We start from the raw sequence: 20,530 nt of genomic DNA, 5'->3' as shown, positions 1-20,530 counted from the left end.
AGATCTGACCTCCTGCCAGCTCTCCAGGGAAGCTGCCCCAAGGCCATGAGGTGCTTCTGGAGCATCTGGTCCATAATTCGTGGTATTTTAGAGTATTTCTACATCCAGTTTGCCTCTGATTCAGGCCAGGAGTGTCACTGGGGCCAGAGCAGGGTGCAGAATGAAAGGGCAGGAGGGTCCCAGGCTGAAGATGCTCTGGGAATGGGAAAACATTAAAACCTTTATGTGCCTGATTTTACCCCTCTTTCCCCACCCCCCAAAAAATAAGGCCATGGAACCCTCTTGAAACATTGCCATATTTTACACAGACAAAACAGAGCTACAGTGAAGGTGTGACTTGAGGATCTGTGGCCACCTGCCCCATGGGATGGGATCTGGGCAGCCCCATGTGCTGAGCAGCCATGCCTGTCCGTGGCAGCGACACGGTGGGTTTGCAGTCTGTCTCACAGGAAGCAGAGCTCCTTCACAAAAGCAGCCTGGTGTCTAATGCTGTTCATGTTGCAGCCCTTGGGGAAGTCTCTGTGGTGCTGTCTTGTGCCTTTGGCCCTAGTGTGGTTGGCTCAGCCTGCCAGAATTAGATGAAGTGTGTGCTTGTGAGTAGAGCTGAAATGCAGTTGTCTCTATTCAGCTCCATCTTCAGAGCCAACTGCCAGCCAGGGATGGAGTTTGCATGTCAGGAGAGAGAAACTGCTTGGGAAAGGGGAGCCTGAGGTGTCTGGGGGATCAGGGATACCTCAAAGGACATTGAAGGGGCCCTGGGGCTGGCAGCAAGTGGAAGGAGCAAGCTGAGAACAGGGTGCAGAGAAGTCCAAATAATTGGGAACAGAGGAACATGAAGACCTTTAGGGAACTGGGAGTAAGTAAAGGATACCTCAGGGAGAGGAAGAGGAATTGCACAGAGGGAAGAGAGAAAGGGAAGGCAGCAAAACAGCAAGGGGTCAGGAGGAGGGGAATCCTGGTGCTGGTGTGGGGGTCACTGTGGCCAGTGAAGGGGTATGGCAGCAGTTCTGTGCACCTACCATAAATCTCAACGTCATCATAGATGTCAGTGTCCCTGCAAGGACAAAGATGGGGTGCTGTGGGCAGTGTGGTTTCCCATGTCCCCACCACCACCAACCCCGAGGCAAGGGCCAGCTCCTGCTGCCATATCTGTCTCATTTCTCCTGGCATGTCTGTGGGCTCTGGTGTCCACTTGCAGCCCCGTTTCCCCCTCCCAGAGCTGTGCTCTCCCTGCAGAGCTGGGACCATCTGGAGTGGGGTTAACATGATTCTTGGCCCCTCTCAGCATGGTGGCTTTGTCCCAGGCCGCCGGGAGCTGCAGATCCGGCCATGCAGAGGGGCTGCACCCTGATCCTGTGCCAGCAGCAGCCTCTAAGCAGTGTCTGGGCAGGTCCCACATGAGGGACCACAGCCTGGGGAGTGCTCCCAGTGCCCCAGTGACAATCTCTCCTGACACCAGAAATGGCAGATTCCACCTCAGGGTAACCAGCTGGTGTTAGGCTTATGGTCACAGCCTGAGCTGGGTAGTTTTGAGTTGTCAGCCAGGACTAGTTTGGTACTGGCCACTCATGGAGCAGTCGTTGCAGCTCATGGAGTGGAGAGGAAGGGCCTGGGAAAGGGTACTCACAGAGGCAGCATCACAGCCCGGGGCACGTAGCCATCTGCAAGAGAGTGAGGAAAAACATGTCAGGTTGTGCTGGGAACCAGGGCATCAGTGGGAATCACCCCAGCACCTGTCCCTGCCCAGGGTTTAGCAACACCTCATGTTCCCAGAAAGAGCTGGGACAAGGAGGAACCCAGCTCTAGGAAGCCGAGTGGGACCCTCAGGAGGAACCTGCTCTGGGCAGTGTCAGGAAGGAGCCCTCCAGGCTGAATGGCAGCTGGCAGGGAAGAGCCTGATCCCTTCCTCTCTGCCTGAGGGATCTGCAGCCCATTCCACCCAAGCACCCCTCAGTGCAGACACAGCTTGTAGAGTTCGAGTCCATGGCAAAGGGTGGTGTGCTGGGCTGGTGGCCTGGAGGCTTTGAGGACTGCAAAGGCTTTTAGCAGAGGGAAAGGACAAGCCCAGCTCACAGCAGAAATGCCGCTGCTGAGTGGAAGGAAGAGCAGGACATTTGTACAGAGGAAAGTGGGAACTTTCTCAGGGTAGCAGGGTACCTGTCAGATCCAACAGGTGGAGGAGGTCTGTCAGGAGGCCTGTCATGGGGTGTTTGCATGAAGAAACTTTTTCCCAAAACTGTGCTGTGCTCCCTGCTGTGGGCAAACCCCATCCCCCTCCAGACTTACATCTCCTCTGGCTGTTCCGGCAGAGGATTTGCTCCTGATTTGTAAACTGAATGACATCAAGGATTTCTCCCCGTCTCAGTGGCAGGTTCTTCCCTCCACCCCTCCTCTCTGTTGCTGCAGGGTCGACCATCATCTGAGTCAGGACGTTGATGCTGCCTTCAAACTGAAACACAGACAGCAGTGCCCCAGGGGAGCTGAGTCAGGCAGGTCTGACTGCTCTCCCTCCTTGAAAAAAAGCAGATTGCTCTCTAGCCAAATGGTCTGTGGGACTGGTCTGATCTGGGGGAATGGGGCAGGTGTGACCTGGGGGAACAAGGCAAGATGTGATCAGGGTATCACTGGTCCCTGGGGAGCACAGCTCCTTTCTGCCATTGCATTGCACCCTTCCCAGGAGGGGAGAAGGAGCTCAGAGGGAAAAGTGATCACTCGCTGCTGCTCACCTTGAATTTCTTCTGAAACTCCCTGTCCATCTTCTCTTCCTTCTTCCATTCCTTGAGTGTCCTGGTCTTCATCTTCTGGGAGACCTGGGATTCTCTGCAGTCATTGAAAGCCATGGGAAGTTTCAGATGACCCCATGCTCTGCTCCCTCCTGTCCCCTTCTCCCTGCTGGCTGCTCCCCATTGCATTTCCCTGTGCCAGCTCTGAGGCTGTGGGGGCTCTTGGCCAGGTGTACAGCCTGCAGCTTGTGCTCTTCCTACTGCAAGCCCAGCAGAGACCATTAAAGCAGCAGCTTTGTCACAACAGCAAGGAGCCCTGGCCATTTTGGGACCCTTAGAAAGAGTAAAAAAACCCCGTTACCTCTGTGCAGCTGCCAGCAAGGTAACCCTGTTCGAGGCTCGGCCAGCATCTCCACCTGTAAAACCAAACCCCGGGAGAGGTGCTGCCATGAGGCTGCTGTGAGGTGTAAGTACCTGCCAAAACAGGATACAAAGAGCAGCAAGAGCTTTCTCCTCCTGGGACCAAACCCTGAGTTTGCCCCCAAGTGTGGGGGCATTAGGGTTTCCTGTGCCCGTTTACAAGAGGAACCCACTGCCCTCATGTGTGGGGGAGCAGTAGGCTTAGCACAGGCCCTGCTGCTGCCCATGGCTCGTCGCGGCCTCACAGCTCTCAGAGCTGCAGGTCTCACCCCAAACAGCACCCAAGCTTCTGCTGTACCCACCTCCTCTGGGGCGGGGATGCACTGGCAGCTGGGACACAGAAGATAGCAGAAGGCCTGGGCTTCTCCTGGCCAACCCAACAGGCTCGACGTCGTCGTATATCTCATCTCCATCCCTGCAGCAAGGCAGAGCATGGTTAGGAAGTGCTGCTGCAACGATGGCATTGGGGGCCAATGGCAGAATCAGGGCTGCCAGGAGGAGGGTGGGCAACAAGCAGGTGGGCTGGCCATGGACTGGCCCTGGCTCTGGGGCAGAGCTGGACAGCAGCCCCGTGCCCTGTGCCAGCAGCTCCTCCCACAGCTGGATGTGGACGGGCAGCAGAGTGCAACGGCCCCAGTGAGGTAACATAGCCCCAGGGGATGGCCACGCTTCACACTGTGGGAGCTGCTTGCACACCCTGGGCTCCAGCAGCAGGCAGGAAAACCCAAATATCCTCTTGCTGTCCCCTCTCGTGTCCTTCTCAGTGGCTTGGCACAGCCTGGAAGCCACCTGGAATAGCAGTGTTGCCTCAGTCCTTACCCCGTGCCACTCGGAGCATCCTGCACTGGGAACTGTGTGGGCACTGATGCAACACAGCCTGGCTTCAGGTCACCTGTGGCAAACAGCAGAACAGGAGGGATCAGGGAGGGATTATTTCATATTTTCTCCTCAGCTCTATCAGCCACCCTGAGGTCAGAGCCACTCTGGGCTGGATTTAGTGCGGGGGGAGGTGGGGAGATAAAAGTGACTGCACATCTTGATAGAGCAAGGAGTTTTTTACTCCATAGCCCATTTGTATAGTTCTAATGTTACTTTCTTCCTGGACAAATGAGGGAAGGAGAGGGAAAGAGGCCAAAACAGGTATCATGAATGTGGCAAAACCCCTAAATTTCAGATATGTACCAGAGTCAGGGCAAGTCCTGAATATCTCCACGTGCTCCGGATTATCATCAGCCAGAACATGCTGCTGCACCCTTTAGGATTGCCAGCATGACCACACCTCTGCTAACATGCCATTATTCTATCATGAGCCTTGTCTCCAGCCTGATCAACCAGACCAACCAAAAATGGGCACGAAGACCTGAGTACAACATCAAATCTCTGCTGGTTTATGGTACTGAGTAATACAAAGATACCTGGTCCTAAAAATCATAAGATTGCCCTAAAAAATAACAAAAATGATCAAATCAAGGCATCTAATTCTAGATGTTGCAACTTGCCTCAGGACCCATGAGACAAATAAATACTTGAAAAACTGCTGGTTTGTAGGACACGGGGGGAGCAGATCCTTCCCTCCTTTACCAGAGCTGCTCAGCCCTGGGTCAGGGCCAGTCATGTAAGAATCTCCCAGCACAACAGCATGGCCAGCCCTGATAACACCTTTTAATTATAACACAGACCAGCTTGATTTTTCAGTTCTCTTAAGGAAAGGAAGGGAAGTCTATTCTCATGGTTAGAGAAATTGAGCAAGATTTGAAATTGGTTTCATCACCTGGAGCGTGGATTAGCAGAACAGCAACTGTGAGAAACCACCACAGTAGCCTAGATCTGGAAGGCCACTGTGGAGCGTGGCAGGGCAGTGTCTAACTCACCTCCCCTACTGCTCATGCCCATCACATCCAGGCCTGTCCCTAGGCACCTCTGGGAAGAGTCTGGCTCCCATTTTCTCCCTGTTAGGTAGCTGTGGGCAGAGAGATCTCCCCTTCCTCCCTCTCCTCCCAGCTGGACAAGCCTGGGTCTCAGCCTTTCTTTCTCCATGTGCTCCAGTCCCCAGCCATCTTGGGCTCACTCCAGTTTGGCAACATCTCCTGTGTTACTTACTCCAACCTTACTTCCTACAAACACTCCAGAGCCTGAAACTTGTGCCCAGCCAGGGCCGGGGCACTTTGTTTCTTCACCTGCTCTCCTTTTCTCTCATTCTCATCCTCATGCTATTGCCTATAAAAGCCCCCACCTCTCCATCAGCCCTCCCAGTATTTCCATCTCCCAGGAGCTGCAGGCTCTAACTGGTGAGATTTTCCTTCCTGAATGAGCAGCACCCTTCCCTGAGGGACTTCCAGGTGCCTGGCCATACCCAGCTGAGCACTCCTTGGTGGTTCTGTGGCAGGACGGACAGATGTCCCAGGATGCGCAGCTGCTCTGAACTTTGCCAAATCCACAACAGGAGGGCGCTGGGGCTTGGCTGGCTTCACTCCCAGGTCCCTGACGTGTGGCAAAGGCTTCCTCCGGGGCAGAACTGGGTGCTCTGCCCTTTGGGGGCCTCCCACAGAGAACAGGGGGGCTGCAACAGCCGCACCTTTGGCAAGAACCGCTGGAGCCCCCTTGTCTTTGGCGGGTGGCCGTGTCTGCTGGGCTGCCTTCCTGTGGGGAGGAGCAGAGCCAGGTCCCACCTTCTTGTTGAACACATTTCCTCCTGGCTTTGCAGGCACTGGGTGGAAGTTGGCATCTTGAGCCATCCCCTTCCTCTGGCGCACCGTTTGTGCCGGGGTCTCACAGGCAGGCTGTGGTGAAGGCTGTCCCAGACTCTGACCTGTACTGTGAGATGGAGAGGCCCTGCTGCAGCCCACCCTCCTGCTCCAGGGGGGCTCTGGAGGAGGATCACCCTTGGAGGCCATGGCAGGCATCTGTCCTGGTTCTGGTCCATGGGAGGCTGCAGGGCGACTCTCTGGCCAGCCACCCACTTTGGGAGGTTCTTTCCTGTTCTCTTGGAACTTTGCCCGAAGGTGCCTCACCACAGCGTCTCTCTCCTCCACATGCGTCTGCAACCATTAAGAAAAAACAGTTCCAGTTAAAACACCATGGAGGAAAATGAGTCAAAATTCCCCCTGGGGAATGTGGTATTCCTTCAACATGGTCTCAACACTAAGTCTTCTTCACAAAACAAGGTCTTTGCTCAAAAAGGTCCTGAAACATGTCTGAGAAAACAACACTGGGCTGCACCAAACTGGGACCAGGTTACCCCATCTCGAGGGCATCCAGGAGACATTTCATAGCATCTTTTGGTCTGACCCACCCTTTGTCCACTGCCAGGGACCATCAAATCAGACGGGTTGGGTGGTAGTAGCAAAGCTCCTGAAGGCAGAATCTGAGATCCAGAGATTGCCCAGGGCTCAGATTGGCTCAACCTCCTTGCCCTGGTCTTGTTTTCCATGACGAGTTGGTGGGGGAGACCACACAGGGCCATTGGATCCCTCCCTGAAGGAAAAGCTGGGATGGCACTGCTGAGACTCATCCCACCAAAACCTATGTGCAGAAAAAACAAGGCCAAGAGGCAGCAGACTGCCCTACTTTTCTGACATGTGTCTTTCCTGTGTGGTTCACACTGTGCACACACGAACCAGGACACATCTGCTCCAGCACAGAGCTGCCTTTAGCTTCCTCAGTGGCCAAAATTCCCCTTTCGCTGGAGCCTCCAGAGAAAAGCTGCCAGGAGGAGGCTGAACAGGTCTTGAAAGAGCACTGCCAGGTTGGAGGTATGGCACAAAGCTACAGGATGGGGCTACATTTTTCCTAAGCTTCTCAGATGGACCTTGTGAGAGGGGAGGGATCACCTTACCCTCGCCATCTTTCTCCAACCCCCTTGTCCCCAGACCACAGTGTCCCTTTGCACCAGAGCTGGCTGCTTTGCTGGAGCTGTATGCTCTGATTCTGGAGTTCTCCTTCTGGGATTTCAGTTTGGGTTTGTGACTGCATAATTTTTATTTTCACAGGGGAAGGGCTGATACGGAGAGAAGCTGATGCAATGTTTTTAGACATAACTGATCAAATGTATATACACATACTTACAAAAGTGCGAGTTCCCCAAACAGACACGCCAGTTTTCCTGGTAAACCCTCAAATGTAGCACTTGGCATAGCAGTGGTGAAGCAGTACAAATGTGCCATTTCCTGTATACCAGCAGTGGGGCTTTCACTCAAACTGATGAAAAGAGCGATGTTTTCCAGATTCCCAAAAACGCCATTGGGATTTTTGACACCTCAATGATTTGGTGGTTTGTAACGATCAGTTTTGGGCCTGTTCCATGAGCTGGGACATGCTAAGAACCCTTGGGTGTACAGCACTGCCATCAATGTGATCAGTTCCAGGTTTTCCAATCCATTTTGTGCTGGTGGGGGCTCTCCTGGACTCAGTGGGAGTGTGGCCTCCTCCTTTTAGATGTTTATATTCAGCCCAAGTTCACCCTGCAAACTTTCCTCTGAGCCCAGGGAACTGGTCAGAGACCTTTGAAGCTCCATCCAGCTCAGATGTACAGGAGGACTTTGCCTTTTAGGAGGAGCGAGGGTGTTAGCCAGATCCAGCCCCTCACAAGGACATCCCCAAAACCCTTCCAGCCAGGACGTATGGCTCCCAGTGTCCCATCCCCATGTCCAATACAGCCCAGGTCTGGCTCTTACTCACCATCTTCCATCAGTGGATGCTTTCCTGTATGCTCGTCTCCTTGCTAAAGACCACCTGAAGCATTCGGGACAAGCCTCTCTGAGGTCACCCTCCCTTGAAACCAGAAGCTCTTTCCTAACGGCTGGTGAGGAGCTGTATGCAACGCCAGGAAGTTCCTGTTGCCTGATGGTGAGACAGCACAAGGAGGAGGAGAAAGAGGAGGAGGAGCTCCTGGTGTACCACAAGTTTGGCCCTGCTGATGTTGGACACTCGCGGCCCACCAAGTCCTGCTGGCCTAAGAGTCATATCCAGAGAAAAGCCCCAGTTTTGGGAAGTGACTGCAGGATGCAAGGGGATGGGACCAGGAGGGTGGGCAATATCCTTGTCCAATGGTGGCCCAGGATTCCTCTGCAGTTCAGGTCTCAGAGCTGCACATGACTTGCAGAAGGTGGAGGTGATTCTTGGAGGTCTCATGGCAAAACCAGCACAGCCCTGCACAGCTGAGCTCTGTGGGAGCACAGGAGAGCTGGGTGAGGACTACGGCTTCCTGGAGTATCCCAAACTGCGGGGCATGTGCTCCACTGAAGAGCCTAATTCCTCTGGGAAGCAAGGGGAAGCTCTGCACGGCAGGGTGCCGTGTTGGGCCATTGCAGTGTCTAACTGTCCTGGTGTCACTGTTTACTGCCTCTGAGGCACAAATGGTCTGAGAGGTTGAATCAAGCCCTGGCAGGGGTGCTCTGGCCTGCTGGTTGGTGCTGGTGTCCCTGCTCCAGGATGGTGTGTCCCTGCAGCCCTTTGGCAAGGTGTCCCACCAGCAGTGCCCTTGGTGCCTGCAGATGATTTTAAGGATAAGACAGAGTTCGAGGATGGGGAGAAGGCTGGGGCAGGCACCTGTTGGCCAAGGGTGGTGGTCCAGGGGGTCCTGTGGAGGGTGGTGGGTGCCCAAGGTGGGCACTGGAGGGCTTGATCCCACCAGCTGGGGGTGGGATGGAGAGAGGGTGCTGGGAGGTCCCACACTGGACCCACGGAGAGCTGACGCTGGGGCACAGGACGGGCAAACAGCAGCGACAGCCACCTCCCAGCTGCCCCACTGCTCCTGGGAGGGCACGTCCCTGTCTGTGGGGGGAGGGAGGCCCAAGAGCCGTGCTGGGGCACGAGGGGTGGCAGGGAGGCACTGAAGGGCAGGGATGGGGGTGTAGGGGCTCTGTTGGGGACATGGTGAAGGGGGGGGATGAGGGGCCGTGTTTGGCGATGGGGTGAAGGGGACGACGAGGAGCCCGGCTCGGGGCCGCCGGCGCCCCGGGACCCCGCTGAGGGCGCAGCCAGGCCCCGCCGCGCTCGGCCCGGCCCCGCGGCCCCGCGCAGGCGCAGCGCTCGGGCGGGATGGCAGCGGCGGCGGCCGTGCCGGGACCGGGACCGGGACCGGGACCGGGACCGGGACCGGGACCGGGGCCCGCGGAGGGGGCGGCGCCCGGGGAGGAGGCGGCGGGAGCGGGGCCGCAGGGCCTGGGTCCGGCCCGCCTGGCCCGGCTGCCGCTGGCGCGGGTGAAGGCGCTGGTGAAGGCGGACCCGGACGTCACCCTGGCCAGCCAGGAGGCCGTGTTCGTGCTGGCGCGGGCCACGGTGAGGGGCGGCCCCCCGGGGTCCTGGGGACCGAAACGCTGCGGGGTGCGGGGATGCTGCTCGGCCTTTCCCAGGAGGTTTTCCCTTCTCTCCCGGGCGGCGGCTGCTCACGGCTCTCACAGCGAGGGACCCGCGGAGCGGTTGCGGCCGGCCCGAGCTGGGGAAGGGGCTGGAGCCCCAGGAGCGGCTCAGGGAGCTGGGGGGAGGGGGCTCAGCCTGGAGAAAGGAGGCTCAGGGGGACCCTTCTGGTTCTCTACAATTCCCTGACAGGAGGGGGCAGCCAGGTGGGAGTCGGTCGCTTCTCCCAAGCAACAAGGGACAGGACAAGAGGAAACGGCCTCAAGCTGCACCAGGGGAGGTTTAGGATATTGGGAAAATTCCTTCATGGAGAGAGTTGTCCAGCTCTGGGAGTCACCATCCCTGGAACTGTTCAAAAAACATGTGGCTGTGGCACTTGGGACCATGGGGTAGTGATGAACATGGAGGTGGTGTTGGGCTGATGGTTGGATGCAATGATCTTAGAGGTATTTCTCCACCTAAAGGATTCCGTCATTCATCTCCTGAGCACAGGACATCTTTCCCCCTACAGAAGGTGCCCTGGGAGCCCCTGGGGTGGAGCAGGTCTCCCAGAGAATGTGGGTTTCAAGGAACCCACATTCCCAGCTTTCTCCTCATTGCTTGTCCTGTGCATCACTGTCCAACCATTTCCTTCAGTATTTTCAGAGCTGTTTACGAGGAAAGGGTAATGTTAGCGTGAAGATTCCGATTTAATCCTGAAGTCTTGTAGGACTTTTCTTTTTCCTTAGGATATTCTCTCTCATCTCCTATGTGAACTTGTCCTGTTTTGCCTTGCAGGAGCTGTTTGTTGAAACCATAGCCAAAGATGCTTATGTGTATGCCCAGCAAGGAAAAAGGAAAACCCTGCAAAGAAAAGACCTGGGTATGGGAACATGTTCTGTGCTGGCCTTAGCAAAGGGTTGCTGGGGTGGGGGATTTTTCCACCTGTCTGGAGGTGCTGAAGCAACTATGGATTCTTCTCTTTCTTTCCCTGAAGATGGGAGAGAAAAACTTCTACCAAAGACTACACTGATAATGTCACACACCATCTCCAAAACAAGTAAATCTCTTTGAAGTTGGTCAGTGTGCTGTGATGCTATTTCAAATGCTGCTGTTTGAAACATACAAATATGGAGTCAGTTTATCTATGTTGTTCTCAATTTGCTTTTCAGATAATGCCATTGAAGCTATTGATGAATTTGCTTTTCTGGAAGGTGAGTTTCTACTTGATTTCAGTGTTTTGTATAATCACCGACTTGGGAGAGAAAGAACTGAATCATCTGCAAAGCTCTCTGTTCCCACATTTTCAGTAATTCCTGGTGTGGCTTGCTGTGCCCCTCTGAGCACTGGAATGGCTCAGCTGGACCCTGAGGCATGTGCAGTACTTTTTTGGCTAGATTTGATTTTACTCATCTGGATTTGCTTGAACTTTAAAGTTACTGCACTTTCTTTTGCCAGCTTGTAAACAAGTTTTACTTGTTCACAGAACTGCACTTCTGATTCCTGAGACTATAATGTGTGCTTTCATTTTCAGGTACTTTGGACTGAGCTGGACAGAGACAGAGCTCTCTGGAGAAGGAGACTGCAGAGGTGGTGTGAGATGGAAAACAGGATGCTGAGAGTTCAGAAATAATTCCTAGAATTGAGACACTGAAATTGAGACATGGCAACCATGATATTTTGTATGAAGTTGTTGTAAGTTCTTTATTTAAAATGCATATTTTTTCATAACTATTTTGTATGTCACTTCCCATGTGGCTGCAGTGCAGCTCTCTGCTCTGGCCAGGTTACACAGCAGTTACTCCCAGTAGCAGTCCCAGCCTCTCTGGGTACTCTGCAGCACCACAGAGCTGTGAACAGAGAGTGGCTTGGCTCAGGTGCCCAGGCACAAGGAATTTTTTAAATGGATGTGTGGGTTTTGTTATATATGTTTGTCTCTTAACACAATTAAATTGTTGTTGTTGTTGTTGTTGTTTTTGAGCAGCTGTGCTGATTTCTGCTCTGGGCTGGGGTTCCTGTAGCCTGGTGCTAAATGGTGTGGTTTTGATAGGATGCCTTCTCTAGCATTTTAGTTTTTCTAATTGTTTTCTCAAGGAATCCATCCCAGAGAAACCCGGCTGTCCTCCAGGAACTGGGATGAGCTCCAGGGGAACTCGGCTTGTTCCGAGGGCTGTGCAGCTTCCATAAGTGTCTGTGATTGTTGCACTTGTAAGTAATTGTAGCAAAAAACATCCCAACCCAACCCCCCAGTCCGCATTTGGATGCCAGAGGAGTGTCCATGCTGCTGTCACTGTTCCCTTGTGTGCTCTCACTCCTGAATCTGGCAAAAACATTTTCTGTGGGAGCTGGATCTGTTCCCTGCCCTGTGCCCCTGGAGGGGTGGGTGCAGAGATCTCAAGTTCTGTGATGAGGAGCTGTGTGCATCCTGTGTTCAGGAACACTGCTGCCATTGGCCGTGCCCGAGAGCCCCTGACAGCACACGGGCACCAGCTGCCTCTGCTGCTTCCAGGACTCTGGTGACTAGAGCTTTCCTACTTTAACTAGTGCTTTCCTATGTGGATGTAACAGCAGAACTGTGTGGCTGTGGGGAACACGCTGCCATCGCTGCTGTGACACATCCTGCTGTGTTACCAGCATTGTCCAAGTGCCAGCTCTGACTCCATTTGGTCTGGGTTGTCCCCAGATAAAACCATTGAATGGGATGAAGGAGGATGAAGGATGCATGTTTCTTTCAAATGAGGGTGTTTGAGAGTGGCTCCCAGTCACCACAAACTTAAATTAGTTTGGAAGTGGTGGTAAGAACAAAGACCCCCAAGGGAGCTTCCCCAGGCTGTCAGCAAATCCAGTGGCTCTCAAGAAACACTTTGAAGTTTGCTGGGAGCCTGATGCAAGCCTCGTCATGCACAATCCTGATCATGTGGGAGAGGTGCTCATGGCCCAGGCTGCCGAGGTGTTTGTTCAGATCACAGTCTGGGGACATTTGCTGGGATATGCAAACCCATTTGGCTTGGAGCTGTTCACCTTCTCACCTGCCAGGGAGGGCAGCTATAAGTGTCAGAGGTACTGGAGATTTTCCTGTGCTTCCCAAGGTGCAGCATGCAGGACCCACAAGCTGGGGCTCTTGTAGGCTCCCATCTTTGCCAGTAAGTTCATTTTTCCTTCTTGTCCTTGGCACTGCTTCGGCCTCTGGCGTGGCAGAGCAGAGGAGGTGTGGCGTGGGGCTGCGGCGCGCTCCGCTCGCGTGCGATGCTGCTGCAGGGCTTGGTGTGTGCTTTCCTCAGTGAACAGCTGAGAGGAGTGCCTGCATTTGGCAAACAGTGTGGGCTTTGTGTCAGGGGGTTCGTGCCCATGAGCTCCTTTGTGCTGTGGGAGGGGACTCCTCTTACCCAGCTCTGCAGTAAGGTGGAAGAGAGCAGACAAACAGATAAACAGTGCCAGAGTGTTTTCCTGAAGTAACTAAACAGGGTGTTCAGCCCACCTGGCCAGGGTCAGATGCGCCATGTCCATCTATAACAAATTCTCTTCTTTGTGCTGGAGCCATTTAGTTCAGGGTTGGGGGTGGCTGGAGCTGTGCTGGGCACTCAGTGCCTCATCCCAGCTCAGGCAGAAAAGGTGGGGAGTTGTAACTGGGGTAATGCTGGGCTCGGTGGTTTGTGGCCGCAGGTGCGGGAGCTGTCGGCAGAGTGGAGGAGCAAGGGAATCTGTTTGCAGAGAGGGGCTGCTGCAGGAGGCAGAGCCATTTCCTCCACATTGGGCACGGTGAGTTCATAGAATCATGGAGTTGTTTGGATTGGAAGGGGCCTTAAAGCTCATCTTGTTCCACCCCCTGCCATGGGCAGGGACACCTTCCACTAGACCAGGTTGCTCCAAGCCCCATCCAGCCCGGCCTTGGACACTGCCAGGGATGGGACAGCCACAGCTCCTCTGAGTTTCCCTTCACTCTCCAGAAACGAAGATCCTTGATGCTTCCACACTCACATCCTGTGCATCCCATGGCTGGGTTTTTTATGTTGAAGTTTTCCAAGTGACTTTTCCCTTGGGGGATTTAGGACCGAAATGTGCTGGAGATCAGTTGCCCAGATAATCCAACACTTAAACTTCTTGTGTAGCACAGGAACTGATGAGTAGCCTGACCCCTGGGTCTATTCCTTTGCACAGAGGAGCTCAGTTCCCTGGACATGAGCTGCACCATGGTTGATTCTGTGTTTGAATTCCCTGTTTATTGCTGCATAAGTTCAGGACAGCTGCAGACTTTTGCTTCCCAGGATTGATGTTGTAAGTGCTATCAGCAGGACAACAAGCTGCCCTGACAAAGTAGAGAAAGCAGAGGAAGTAGACAGTAGCTCCATTTGTTCATCAGAAAAATGTCTGTGGCCTTCAGGAGCAGCCTGTGGGCCCACATCCCCTCTGCAGTGGCTGTAAGGACACAACAACTTCATGCTCTGAGTTTCTTAGGATTTTTCAGTGCACGAGAGCAGCACTTGTACAAATTCAGCCTTTAGTGTTTGCCAAATACCAGCTTCTTGTGTATCATAGGAATGATAAAATTATCATATCCAAATTAAGAGCTGTTACAAGCAGTGACAGCTTGTCAGCTCCAGAGACAACTTTAGAAGAATAATGATGAAAGTAGAACCACAGAATGTGCTGAGTTGGAAGGGACCCACAAAGATCATCAAGTCCAACTCCCTGCCCTGCACAGAGCTATCCCAAGAGTCACATCATGTGCCCCAGAGCATTGTCCAAATGCTCCTTGAGCTCTGTCAGGTTTGGGGCTGTGATCATTCTCTGGGGTGCCTGTTCCAGTGCCTGCACGCTGTCTGGGGGAAAAACCTTTATCTAACACCCAGCCTCAACCTCCCTGACATGACTTCAGCCCATTCCCTTGGATCCTGTCACTGTCACCACAGAGGAGAGATCAGTGTGTGCCCCTCCCCCTCACAAGGAAGGTGTAACTGCAGTGAGGTCTCTCCTCAGTCTCCTGCAGGCTGAACACACCAAGTGCCCTCAGCTGCTCCTCAGAATGGCTTCCCCTCAGACCCTTCCCCAGCTCCGTGTCCCTCCTTTGGACACTCTGCAACAGCTTTGGACCCTTCTGATCTTGTGGTGCCCAGAGTGCCCCCAGCACTGGAGGTGAGGCTGCCCCAGTGCAGAGCAGAGCGGGACAATCCCTCCCTGGCCTGGTGCCCCCCAGGACACGGTGGCCCTTTGGGCTGCCAGGACACACCGGGGACTCAGATCCAGCTTGGACCAACCAGGACCCCCAGGTCCCTTCCCACGGCGCTGCTCTCCAGCCTCTCGTTCCCAGTCTGTCCCTGCATCCAGGGCTGCCCCATCCCAGGGCAGGATCCAGCACTTGCCCTTGTTGAACTTCTTTGGGTTGGTGATGACGTAGCCCTCTGATTTTCTGAGGTCTCTCTGCAGGGCCTCCCTGCCTTTGAGGGAGTCAACAGCTCCTCCCACTTTTGTATTGTCTGTGAACATGCTCAGTCTCCCTTCCAGTCCTGCGTCCAAGACATTAATGAAGATGTTCAAGAGCACAGGGCCGAGGATGGAGCCTTGCAGAACTGGTGACTAGTGCCACCCTGATGTCACCCTAGTCCCTGTCACCCTTTGTGCCTGACCCATGAGCCAGTTGTCACCCATCCCATGATGTGTTTATCCAGCTGTGGGATGGACAGTTTGTCCAGAAGGATCCTGGGAGAGACAGTATTGAAAGCTTTACTGAAATCCAGAAAGATTACATCAACTGGCTTTCCTGGGTCAACCTGGTGGGTCACCTTGTCATAAAAGGTATGACAAGCAGGACTTTCAGGAAGCTGTGCTGGCTGTTACCAGTGACTATGTTGTCTTCCAGGTGTTTTTCAACACCTCCCAGAATAATCTCCATAAGTTTACCAAGCACTGAAGTGACACTGACAGGCAGCAGTTTTTGGGATCCTCCTTGCTCTTGAAAATCAGCACAATGTTCACCAGCTTTCAGTCAGCTGCAACCTCTTTGGAGTTCCAAGAGCGCTCAAAAGTCATCAGGAGATATATATAAAATATTTGCCTAAAAATAAAAATCACAGCTTGTATGGCAGCAGAGCTGGGAGAACAGGGGTGTCTTCAGCTGGCACGGTGTCCTTTGCCAAGTGCCAGCTGTCTGCACCCTGCTGTGGGTGAGGAGCATCCACAGGAGTCACCACTGGAATGGCTGAAAAGCTGGGAATTGCTGCCTGGCTTCCTGCTCACTCCTTGCCTGAGCAAAGGGACCCTCAGGCAGCCAGCAGCAGCTGTACCCCAAGTGTGAGTTTCAAATGTCCCTTCATGTTTCCTGATCCCTCACAGCCGGCCCTGGGGACACTGAAAATCCGTTTTTAAGTCAATGCAAAATTTACATTTTTGCAGCACACACTGGGTCTGTGACTTCAGCAGGTCAAAGCAAACAGATTACAGTGGTGTTGAATGATGCCATGGGTACTTTTCGTGCAAGTTTTCTTCCCTATTATCTAATGAAATAAGGACTTAATCAATAAATCTTGGAGTACGGCCACTGCTATTAAGGAAAAATAGCTCATTTCAAAAGGATTTCCAGAAGAAACAGCCTTTAGCTAAGTAAGGCTGGTAATTTGTAAACTCAAAATACAACAGAGCAAACCAATCCAAAGCTAGATGCCGTGGTCCTGTGTTTACCCTGCTCCCACACCTGATCCCAACTTCCCATCCTCTGATGCAGAGCTGATGTGCCAATGCAGGAGGTGTGAAGAGCTGCAAAATTGGGGTTTGGCTGGGGGGCACAGGTTTGTTTCCAGCTCGAGCAGCTTCATGGGGCTCCAGGACAGACAGAGCCCTCTGCCCTGCACCTGCTGGGCTGAGGCTTGCTCAGTATGTGCAAGGTCTGTGGTTCAGCCATGCTTGAGCATCCCCTTTTCCCTTTGCTAATCAGGGCATTCACCTGTTCTCACTCCATCCCTCACGTGCTCACTAAAGAAAAAGCCTGTGGTTTCCTAGTGAAATTTTAATTGCATTCTTTTTTAGTCTGTGTGCACTGACCAGTCTAATATGAAGTGTTTTACTCCTGGTCTGCAAACACCAGTTCAATGTCACTGCACTGCTACTGCCAGACTGTCCTTAGGAATTGCCTCCTCAGACTGAAGGAATCTCTCTCCCAGGCAGACTTCCCAGGGGTGGGCCATGTCTTTTTTGTCAATGTGTGGTACTCAGCCCTGGTTTGGGCTCGGGCCTCCCTAGCATCATCCAAAACATGAGTGGTAACCCTTGGTGGATCCAGTGTTTCGCAGACGTCTCTGGCAGTCCCATCAGTGTGGACGTTGGGAAGTGCTGCTCCAGCTGCCCATCCCAGCAGATCAGCTCCCTCCACCTCGGCCTCCCAGGGCTCTCCAGACAGTCCTCCATGCTCGATTTCCTAAGGAGAAGGAAGGTGAGTGCTTGGGGCAGGGGGAGGGTCATGTGCTGGTTACTGGAGCTGTGGTTTTATACGTGTTTTAAAAGACCTGGTTTTGGATTCTGAGAAAACCCATCTCTGAATCTCTTGTCCTCCCCTGGCCCGAGCAGTGGCTTGTGCAGGTGAGACAGATGGAAACTCTCCAGCAGTGCTCAATACCTCGGGGCAGAGGAAAGGCCAGAGCTCAGCCAAGGAAGGGGCTGTGGCAGTGCCCACCTGGCTGCCTGGGCAGCATCTGAGCATGGTTCTGGCCGCTCCCAGCCCAGCAGCTTTCAGCCACCTCTGCTGTACCTGAGAGCTGCTCTCCCACGTGCAGAGAGCTTGGAGGCCTGTTTCTGCCTCTTTGAGCAAGAATGGCAGGATGTCATTCCCAAACAATGTGCCATGTGTCACTCTTAGGAGGGACTCGAAGGAGCCTGTGCATTTGGAGACATGGCTGTGGTGCTCTCCTCATCGCAGGAGAGGTGACATTGCCTAAAGTCCTATCTCTACCCAAAAAGACTCTGTTGAGGGGTGGAAACAAGCTCTGTGGGTGCTGCACTTGTGTATCCTGTGAGGGATCACCCGTAGCTAAGACAAATCATGTTACCATTTGTCCCATTGTTACCGGCACCGTGGCACTGCTGGTGCAGCATCCTCCAGGCAGGCAGGGAGAGAGAGGAGTAAAAGCTGAGCCAGTTCCAGGTCAGGGCAGGTTTGTGTCAGGAGCTGATGCTGGAGGCTGTTCCCTGTGCTGTGTTTTCACCCGGGCACGCCCCTGGCCCTGTCCTGTGCCGCTGCAGGTGAGAGCCCCACGTTCCTGCCCCGGGGGTCCTGCTGGGAGCTGGCCCGGCTGCACCTGGAGCAGCTGCTGCTCCTCGAAGGCCTTGGGGAGGTGGAGGTGGTCGAGGGCGGCCACTGCAGCACCTGTCCCGAGGAATGTCTTCGGCTCCCGGCCCTGAAAACCTTTCCGGACTCTCCCTGGGAGGTCGTGATCGATGTGGGGAAATGCTCTGACCCAACCTACAGTGCAGGTATGAAGGAGGGAGAGCTCCTCTCCCTCCCTCTGGGAATATGGGAAGGAGCCCTCTTGTGTGACCAGCACCAGTGTCCAAGCTCAGGGCACCCAGTGTGCTGAGCAGAGCCTCTGCCTTTGCAGGTATTGGGATTGTGTTTTGGGGTTGGGTTTCCTGTTTCTGGGCCTTTACAGCACAGGTCTGCAGGCACAGTGATAATTCTCTGCCCTGTGCATGGGTGAGGATGGAGATACAACCACCTTTTGTACAGGGAAATGTCCTCTAGCCAGAGAGCATGGAATCAGAGTAACCCAGGCTGGGAGGGACCTCAGGGATCTCTGCTCCAACCCTCCCAGTCAAAGCAAGGAAACCAACCTGATGATAAAAGCTCTGCTGGAAACAGAGCCTGGAAAACATAATTTCCTTACTGACACCCTGAAATGCCCTTTTAGTACCAGTGAACTACACTGATGGTTCAAAAATCGCTTGGAAATGGAAACTCCAAACGAAATCATTCCAGATGGGTCAAAACCTCCCACTGGGACAAAGCTGAACTGGTTCACTGTGAACTGGTAAGCCGTCTTGTGAGTTCACTCATAAAATAACCCAAGACATGTCAGTGGAGATGAACTGATCAGAATGGAAAGTCGTGTTGAAATGATTTACCACAACTGTTTGATGAAGTCCATTGTTATAAATGAATTTTGGGATGTGGTTTTCGTATTCAATAAAGAATTAATCGGTGAGAGGGAAAGAGTTGATTATAATTAGGATGGTTTGTTTAAAGTTATTAGTGGGCTTGGTTGTTATAGTTAACCTTAATTGTTTGCTCATAAATAAGTTCAGGGATTCAGTGTTGAAAATGTTTTATTATTAAAAGGAGTTGCTGAGTTTACCTCATAGGATCGAACGTAGAACTTTCCAGAACCCAAATGAAGTAAGGTAAGGGGCGGGCTCGATGAGGAGTTACCATAACGGGTAAGACAAGGAGCAGCATTGGATGGACCAACAGGAGGACCCTAGACAACGATCCAACAGAAAGGAGCCAGTCAAGATACCCAAGACATCAACGAGCCAATGCCAAGAGACCTTGGTGGGAGGAGGAATGGGCGGTGCAAGGGCGGGGTTTGGGGTATAAAATGATCGCCCAGGGGCTGTGGGGGTGCCCCTGGGTTCAGCTGTTCCGTGCTGCGTGTTCAGCGCTGCGCTTTGTTTTGTGCTACGCAGGTCGCCGCTGTGGTTTCCAATCGTCTGTGTTCCAGTGAATGGATTCAGTGTTTAATAAATTCATTAAATGATCAAGATTGTGGCCCTGTTTTTCACATCCATTGTCCTGGAATTTGCTGATGTAGTTTTTTTTGGCATTTCTAAAACCCAAGCCTCAAACCTCCCGGCAGCTGCTGTGGCACGGCTGTGGCACGGCCACTAGAGAGGGACAGAGACCGCGGGAGCACTAAAGGGAGCCCGGAGAGCAGCGCAGGGGCCCAGGAATTCATCCCGCGAGTCCGTCCGCTGGAGGGGCTGGCAGTGGGCGGCGGAGCCCCCCGAGGGCTCTGCCTGGGGCCGGGTCCCCTCCTGGGGCAGCGCCAGGAGGGCCTGCAGGGGCGGCGGCAGCAGCTGGTTATCCAGCTGCAAGTGGAAAAGGCAATTAGGCAGCGTGAAGTGCTTTCTTCCAGAGCTGGGAGAATCAGCATTTACTTCCCAGACATGTTAGTGGAAGGTGCTGGACGATTCTGTTGCCTCGGGGAGGAAACTCACGGAGTGGGGAGGGAGAATCTCAGTCAGGGCTGGCAAATGCGGACTCGCCGCCAGCTTTGCCTCTGCCCTGGGGCAGGCCTCTGCACTTTCCCTCTGGATCTTCCCCTGCAAAGTCGGGCTGATACTTTCAGTGACATGGTAAAAACTTGGAAACATCAGCGGAACGCAGGGGGGCGCGGGGCTGGAGAAGGGAGTTAAAATCTTACCCAGAAATACTGACTTCCAGGAATCCATTGTCATTTTGTGTCCCACTCTTAAGGCATCTCAGAGATACTTGCTTTCAGAAATCACTTTTTCCTCCCCTGAAAACAGCTCCGTCATGGAACAACGAAATCTCCTCCAGCAGCTGCTGAAGTGGTTGGGAGGGGGCAGGAAACCGTTCAAAGCCAGGAGCCAGACACAGACCCATGAAGGACCCACAACCGAGGACTGGGGCAGGGCAGGACCAGGTCCTAGATAGAGCCCAAACCCACTTGGCCATCAGCTCAGCCATCCTTCTCCCCTTCCTCTAGCTCATGAAATGGAGATTTTTAACCCTAATTTATTTGGTGAGGGGAGAAAAGCACAGAAACAAGGTTGTTTCTTTCTGATGTTGTCATCAGCTGAGACTGAGCCAGGCAGGACAGTCTGTGCCTCTGCCCTTCCAAGTGGATGTAGGTGCAGCTGGAGGACCCTTGTTCCTTCTCTCCAGTTGCTGAGCCCCTGCCTGGGCCATCAGGACCTGCCTCGGTGGCATGTCCTGGTGTGGTGGTGACACAGCAGCAGGGATGTGGCTGTTGGTGTGCCCACCCAGAGGCCCCCACCCCGCTCTCTGCAACCAAACCGGGATTGTCAAATCCAGACAGAACTGC

General features: G+C 53.6%; 3 protein-coding genes across 6 annotated transcripts; 2 read left to right on the top strand and 1 right to left on the bottom strand.

Annotated features, from left to right (window-relative positions):
- Positions 1–276: 276 nt before the first annotated feature.
- On the bottom strand, positions 277–9,045 carry PRAM1 (PML-RARA regulated adaptor molecule 1). Of its 2 annotated transcripts, none has more exons than XM_032092924.1 (10): positions 7,821–9,045; positions 5,497–6,181; positions 3,963–4,035; positions 3,446–3,558; positions 3,085–3,139; positions 2,727–2,820; positions 2,287–2,449; positions 1,628–1,661; positions 1,020–1,054; positions 277–565 (listed from the first exon to the last, which is right to left on the bottom strand). In XM_032092924.1, the coding sequence occupies exons 1-10, from the start codon at positions 7,821–7,823 to the stop codon at positions 561–563; spliced, it is 1,260 nt and encodes a 419-aa protein (XP_031948815.1). In that variant the 5' UTR covers positions 7,824–9,045; the 3' UTR covers positions 277–560. The 2 variants fall into 2 exon arrangements, with proteins under 2 accessions (XP_031948815.1, XP_031948816.1); XM_032092925.1 differs by having other exon boundaries at positions 5,953–6,181; positions 7,821–9,036.
- A 34-nt stretch (positions 9,046–9,079) lies between these two features.
- POLE4 (DNA polymerase epsilon 4, accessory subunit) lies at positions 9,080–11,459 on the top strand. The gene is made up of 4 exons (XM_032092928.1): positions 9,080–9,422; positions 10,278–10,362; positions 10,652–10,693; positions 11,014–11,459. The coding sequence occupies exons 1-4, from the start codon at positions 9,183–9,185 to the stop codon at positions 11,025–11,027; spliced, it is 381 nt and encodes a 126-aa protein (XP_031948819.1). The 5' UTR covers positions 9,080–9,182; the 3' UTR covers positions 11,028–11,459.
- Positions 11,460–11,573: 114 nt separating this feature from the next.
- Positions 11,574–19,225, top strand: LOC116436047. Of its 3 annotated transcripts, XM_032092927.1 has the most exons (4): positions 11,574–13,238; positions 16,763–16,902; positions 17,709–17,939; positions 18,802–19,225. In XM_032092927.1, the coding sequence occupies exons 1-4, from the start codon at positions 12,979–12,981 to the stop codon at positions 18,822–18,824; spliced, it is 654 nt and encodes a 217-aa protein (XP_031948818.1). In that variant the 5' UTR covers positions 11,574–12,978; the 3' UTR covers positions 18,825–19,225. The 3 variants fall into 3 exon arrangements, 2 of the variants coding, with proteins under 2 accessions (XP_031948818.1, XP_031948817.1); XM_032092926.1 differs by having other exon boundaries at positions 17,709–19,225; XR_004236912.1 differs by having other exon boundaries at positions 11,574–11,687; positions 16,763–19,225.
- Positions 19,226–20,530: the final 1,305 nt, after the last annotated feature.

The sequence above is a fragment of the Corvus moneduloides genome, chromosome 28 (genome assembly GCF_009650955.1).
Source record: "Corvus moneduloides isolate bCorMon1 chromosome 28, bCorMon1.pri, whole genome shotgun sequence".
Lineage (NCBI taxonomy): Eukaryota > Metazoa > Chordata > Aves > Passeriformes > Corvidae > Corvus > Corvus moneduloides.
The sequence above is the reverse complement of the archived record's forward strand: the minus strand, read 5'-3'. Positions and strand labels throughout refer to the sequence as shown.